Raw genomic sequence first — 6,395 nt, 5'->3', positions numbered from 1 at the left:
CCCAATCTTTCTTACCCTCAATAGGAATATAATGAAGAGGAATGAGTTTGCGTCTTCACAGAATATTGTAACAGAATTGGAAGCAAATTACTGCAGATGCTGGAATCTGTCCTGAAGAGTCATCTAGACTTGTGATGTTAGTTGGTTCTCTCTCCATGGTCGCTGCCTGACCCGCTGGGGTCTCCAGCACTTTTTTTGTTTTCAGTACAGAGTTGGATTTTGTGCCGCTTCTAACAGAACGAATCTCTTCATTTTCCTCAATCTGTTTTCATGTTTGAATATTCATCAATTATCCATTTGTAAGATATTGTCAACCCCCCTGAATCACTGGCATTGTCCGCAAATTCCACTCTTAAAAATAACCTTAATTTTAAAAAAACCCTCGCCAATTCTCATTCTTCCTGATGGTGAGGTTTTAAATTTCTGCCAGTTACTGCCTCTGGGAAAACTCCTGTTTTACCTCATCAACCCCGGCTCTCCCCCAGCACTTCCTGACCATCTCACCCTCACCTCTTCACCCTGAGGGTTAACCCCATGTTTGTAAGGACTGCACCTTTCCCAACAATGGTCCAACGAAAGGTTTGAGGATATCTTTCGCATGTGGTTTGTTTCGATACACAGTTACACTGCTGTTTGAAATCTCGTTCGGGCATTGTTCTTACTTCCAACAACAACTTGAGGAGCATTTAGATAGAGCCTCTAATGTTGGAGCACGTTCCGAGCTCCTGCAGAGGGTGTAATGATCAAAGAGTGAGGCACACCAGGCAGCTGATCACAAGTGGTTCATCCGAGTCTATCTCTGAGAAGGGAGCAGGCTCAGGGAAGGCGCTAAGGTTCAACGAACCATTACCCGCCTTCAGGTAACCCAGGGCCAGTCCGGAACCAGCGGGTCAGAATTCACATAGCGCCTTGGGAATGTGCACATCTTCAGAATTGGGAGAGTTTAAAGTCCAATTACAAGGAGAGTAGCTCTGGTTCTGACGAAGGGTCACCAGTCTCTGCTTCTCTCTGAGATGCTGCCAGATCTGCTGAGTTTCTCCAGCAATGTCTTTGTGTTTGAGCTGTGCTGTTAGAACACGTGTGTCCCCAGCACCGGACTCAGTCAATCTCATGAAGTGTTACACTTACAGCAGGGCTCATTAAAGACTCTCTCTCAGAATCACAATTCCTGTCGGTTAAACCCATCTGAGCCTTGAATGTGCCCAGAGGCAGCCATTGAGCGGGGTGTCCCACTGGGGCAGTAGGGACTGGAGAATCACTCACTCTCCTTGTCTGGGTAAATTAAAGGGAGCTGGAGAACAGGATTACCAGGGAACTGCACCCCTCCCCTTCCCCCACCCTCACACAAACAGAAGGAATCCACTGTATTTCTCCAACTTGGCTTTAAAGTAAACAGACCCGACCGTCTCCATGAAACCTGAATAAAGCGGGACCGGGGCAGCCCAGAGCCGGCTCCTGACCGTGTAGCACAACCCGGAGATACTGCTCCCTGGACAAGGACAGAGTGAACCAACAACCTCCGCTCAATGTCTTCATCAAAACATCGCAAACACTCAGACACCGAAACAAAACGGTCTCTCGCTGCCCCTCGGAAGCTGCCTGAACCGCTGTGCTCTCCCAGCACCCACTTTAATCCCGAATCCGGTTCCCAGCATCTGCAGTCATTGTCTTTACCTCGTTAATTCTAACCCTTCCACAACCAGTCCCCACTAACAGGGCAGTGTTGGAGGAAATCTCCTGGGGTTTGGGAAAGCAGTCACATCGGTCTGCTGAAACTGAGAGGAACCCTCAGTGCAGTGTTCCCGGGGAAATAAAGCAGGTCAGGGGAAAATAACTCGGATCGAAGGCAAATACTCCCCGATGGCAGTGACTGGATGGGGGAGGGGGGGGGGTACAGGGCTCAGTTCAGTCACAATGTCAGGACAGTGTGTGTGTGTGGGGGGGGGGGTGGGGGGGGGGTGGAGAGAAGGCAGAATATCCCAGCCCAGATTGTCAGCAATGGTCATAGTCATCTGTGAAATTACACAAAACTGCCAAGCATGAAATCCCAAATCCAGGATTTCACTGGGAGCAGGCTGCACATTCCTGGCGCCTGTCAGCCGCCCTGTCACTCCAACCTCATCCTCCAGATAAACATCCGCCTCTCTCCCTCTCTCTCCGGCTTCATCTTTGTTCGTTTCCAGCTTTTTAAAAAGTACCAGCTTAAAACCTTTCACTGTTTTAAAAACGTGATCCAACTCTGTTGGCTGTGTTCCCCCTTACCCCCGGGAAAATTGGGGATTTTTGGATTGGAGTGGGGGAGAACTTTGCCTGGGGATTTTTTCTATTGTTTGATGGTGGTGCCTTCCCCCTCTGGGTTCCGATTGGACACGGCGGTGTTACAGAGGCTCTTTCCCCACCTCCTTTATCTGTTGGGGCGTTGGTGCATATTAGATAGAGGGACGGTTTTACGCAGTTCATTTCTGTAGATGGGGACTCGCTGAGCGGTCGCAGAGAGACAGAGAGGGAAGGTTCCGCTGTGGGGAGAGCAGAGAATTTAAGTTAAACAAAAAGGCTTTGTTGGAGTCTGCTCTCTCGATGCTTGTTGTGAGCTGAGTGTGGCTTTGCCTGTGCACAGGTTGCTGTTCAGAAACCTGTCTCTGAGTTCGTGCATCGAGTAGGCGCTAGTTGCCTTTGTTTGAGTCGGGTGTGTGTGTGAGAGAGAGAGACCGTCTTCAACATGGGGAGCACGCTGACCAAACCAAAAACACAGGACACCACCGGAGTAGCTGGCAAATCCAACGGCCAGGTAGGATTTTAATGCTCTTGTGTGGAGGGTTTAATTTAGAAATGGACTGGGATGGTCTTGTAGCGACGGGGGGAGAGGGAGAGGGGAGAGAGGGAGAGGGGGTGGGTGGGGGTGCAGTCTTGATACAACCTTAGAATTTCAAATCCACCTTCGGCGCTTTTCACAAAAGCGGGAGACTGGGGTTTGGGGTTCAGCAGCGGGGGGGGGGGGGTATATTGGAGAAGGTTCATGGGGGGGGGGTTTGTGAAGGGATTTATAAGAAGCAGCAGATTCTGTGTTTGTGGGGTTTGTCCGGGTTTACATTGTTCCCGGAGTATTCACCCACGGGGAAACATCCCGGGGCAGCGTTTCGCGCGAATGCAGAAGCTTCGAATCTCAATCCCCCCCCTCCCCAGCCCCGAGGGTGGGGGGCAAACCCGGGACCACTGCCCCCTCCCGCCGTTTCTTGTGTTTAAATGTTATTTTTGTGATTGTAGTCCCAGGCAAAATAAATAAAACAATGTTACACTCCGGCTCTGCCCCGGGGGAGGGGGTGTCGGGGATGGTGGGGGTGGGGTGGGGGGGGTCGTCGTGGGGGAAGGGGAGGAGGGAGGGGGTGTCGGGGATGGTGGGGGTGGGGTGGGGGGGGTCGTCGTGGGGGAAGGGGAGGAGGGAGGGGGTGTCGGGGGGGAGGAGGGAGGGGGTGTCGGGGGGGAGGAGGGAGGGGGTGTCGGGGGGGTGGGGGAAGGGGGTGTGATGGGGGTGTCGGGGGGGAGGAGGGAGGGGGTGTCGGGGGGGTGGGGGAAGGGGGTGTGATGGGGGTGGGGAGCGAAGAACAAAGAGCCGCCCCAAATCGCACCCGAATTTACTGGGGGTTTCGCTGATCGTCGAGAAATGGGCGGGGCCTTCAGTCGGGTGATACTAGCCCCCAGCCCAGGGGCCGAGCGGCCGGCATCCTGGAGATTTTGGTGGAACATTCGGGCTGTGGTTGCGCCGAAGGACGGGAGCGCCGCCTGTCGGTGGCGGGCGGGAGTGCGGGGCCTGAGCGCGTCTCTTCTCCCCCCCACCCTCTCCCCCAGGGGGTGGGGGGACCAGAGGGATGCAGGGAGCCCCTCACCCAGTGAGTGTGAGCAGTGCCCCCCGCTCAGGGGAATGTTGGAGCTTCCTTCACTCTGTGTATCAGGAACAAACAACTGAACCCAGTCCCAGCTCCACATTGGACACATTCTGGGGTGAGGGGGGGTGGGGTGGGGGGATGGGGTGGTGAGGGGGGAATCCCCTGGGCATCTGGCGAAAGTCTCCCTCCTTTAGCAAATTACACAATCCAGTTTCGAATTACTACTTGGGGTTTTTTTCTGGTACTTCCCCCAGGGCTGTTTTTCTGTTGACTGTTTTGATCTGACTTTGCCCCAATATTTACTGAGCCCAGCTCAGACTGGGAGCTGATGTTTTGGGAGATTTTCCAATCCACCTGTTCCCACATGCTGTTACAGACCTGGGGTGGTGCTAGTGGGAACTCCTGACCCAGAGGTCTGGACACTGTGCTCAGTGCCCAGGCACCGGATGTACACTGGGTGGTGTTGGTGACCTGGCTGTATTTACCTTTTCTGTTTTGAATTTGGGTGTGTCAATGAATGCATGTAAATAGAAAAGTGAGCACTTACTCCTCCTCCTCAATACTCGCTCTTATCCACGTGTCCATCTCATTACAGGAAAATGGCCACGTGAAGACCAATGGTGACGTGTCTCCAACTAAAGCCGACGGAGAAGCGGCTGCAGTTCCGGCAAATGGACGTGGAGCCACCGAGGGATTGAAGGAAGCAGCTGAAAGTTCTGGTGATGCCATTGAACCAGCACCACCCGCTGAGGGGGAAGCTACTAAAACTGAGACCACTGAGACTCCCAAGAAGAAGAAGAAAAAGACCCTGTCTTTCAAATCCTTTAAGCTTGGCAAAATGTCCTTCAAGAAAACCAAGAAACCTGAGGCAGCTGAAAACAGCCCCACTGAAGATAAAGCCGAAAGCAAAGCAGTAGAAGAGACAAAAGCCAGCAGCAGTGAAGTGAAAGAGAGTGCTGTGGAGGAGGTGAAGGAGGAGAAACCGGCAGAAGCCAGTGCTTCTGAGGGACAAGAAACCAAAGCAAATAATGAAGAGTCTCAGACTGAGGAGACAGTCCCTGCAAAGGAGGAACAACAACAGACTTCAGGAGAAGAAGTCAAGCAGGAAGCCACTGAGGAACCTACAAAACCAGCAGAAAGTGAAGAGCCTAGTTCAACACCTGCACCAGCTGAGGAAAAGGAAGAGTAACACTGAAACTGTTTACAAACTTACTCTGTGCCACGTGTTCACATGAGACCAATTTGTCCCTTCCAGCAGTCGACCCTAATCATGGACATGCACACAGCCCACTTCTTTTGTTGCTAGATCTGTTCAGCCAACTTTAGTCTTCAAATTGTCTCAGTATTAAAGTTTTATCTTTTTTCACCTTTTGAATTTTAAAATGTATTTTCCTGGGAACAGTTTGGGTGCAATAAATATCCACTTCCCCAGTTTTGGGATTTTAAAATTTAAGTTTACTGAAGAAATGAGAGGATGTAACCTGGCCAATGCTGAATTCCTTCAATTGTCTACACGTGGCATTAATCCTTTTAGTCACATGATCTGAGAAGATTGACATTCTAACTGGACCTGGGTTTGACTGACACTTTTGGAGAATCCCTTTTCATCAATTCGTTAGCATTTGCAGTCCTGCTTTGTTTCCCGATTTGAGACATTTTTGTGCTTTTTAGGAAAACAGCAGTTTTGATCGAAGCTTCTAGGTTTTTTTTGTAGTTTTACAGTCTGACTACAACACTATTGATATTTTAAGTATACTGTGTTCCCATTAATTTTTTTTGAGGGGGAGTGCAAAGAGTTCTAAATGTGATGTTTTTTGCTGTTTTTTTTTTGTCCTGTAAATAAAACTTTGGCCAAATTGATTTGCAATTTTTTATTGCTAACTTTTAAGGTGGTATAACTATTGTAACATTAAAAGGGAAAATAAATTTCACCTGTGGACTGTTCAAGTGTAATTCACCTTTCCCTTACAGTAAGTTGGATGTGAGCGACTATTCGAACGTCTCCCCCAGTCCAAGGCAGTTTACGTGATGCATCTTCTATAACCTACCAGTCAGTGTGAGGTGTGTAGACATATTTCAGGAAGGAGGTCACTCACAAATAGGGCTTTTGAACATAGGCCGTTTATATTGATTTTTAAGTTGGTCAAAGATTGGAAATAGATATCTTTGTTTCATTTGTCACTCTTCATTGTGGTAATTGTACAGTTTTAAAAGTAACTAATAAACAAAGTGGAGGGATCATTGTTTGTACTGCAGCCATTAACATCACTACATCTGCAAATAATCTTCCAGGATTTTGAAGAAAACTTGATTCTCAGTGTGTATTTTCTGTCGGAGTAGACAACAGGATGAGGATATCTGGTCACGTGACCCTCTTTGGCCATGATCTTACGTGGTTTTAATTAGCCTCAATGCCAAATTCCCAACAAACCTGTAAAACCAAGCAATAAAATCCCTGTTTGTGTATCCTTATGCTTTTAAGGTTGTGCTCTAATCACATTGGGGGTTCCT

The 6,395-nt window shown here is 49.5% G+C and overlaps 1 protein-coding gene across 1 annotated transcript; it reads left to right on the top strand.

The window, feature by feature from the left end:
• Positions 1–2,442: 2,442 nt before the first annotated feature.
• marcksl1b (MARCKS-like 1b) lies at positions 2,443–6,123 on the top strand. The gene is made up of 2 exons (XM_060847539.1): positions 2,443–2,788; positions 4,480–6,123. Exons 1-2 carry the CDS (start codon positions 2,720–2,722, stop codon positions 5,071–5,073), a joined length of 663 nt encoding a protein of 220 aa, XP_060703522.1. The 5' UTR covers positions 2,443–2,719; the 3' UTR covers positions 5,074–6,123.
• Positions 6,124–6,395: the final 272 nt, after the last annotated feature.

This window comes from Hemiscyllium ocellatum, chromosome 30, assembly GCF_020745735.1.
Source record: "Hemiscyllium ocellatum isolate sHemOce1 chromosome 30, sHemOce1.pat.X.cur, whole genome shotgun sequence".
NCBI classification, from domain to species: Eukaryota; Metazoa; Chordata; class Chondrichthyes; order Orectolobiformes; family Hemiscylliidae; genus Hemiscyllium; species Hemiscyllium ocellatum.
This window is presented reverse-complemented; position numbering and strand designations above follow the sequence as displayed.

Bases quoted from the DNA above. Each gene is read 5' to 3' on its own strand.
- marcksl1b (XM_060847539.1), top strand. From the start codon at position 2,720: ATGGGGAGCACGCTGACCAAACCAAAAACACAGGACACCACCGGAGTA. The intron at 2,789-4,479 runs GTAGGATTTTAA...ATCTCATTACAG, and splicing joins CTGGCAAATCCAACGGCCAG to GAAAATGGCCACGTGAAGAC.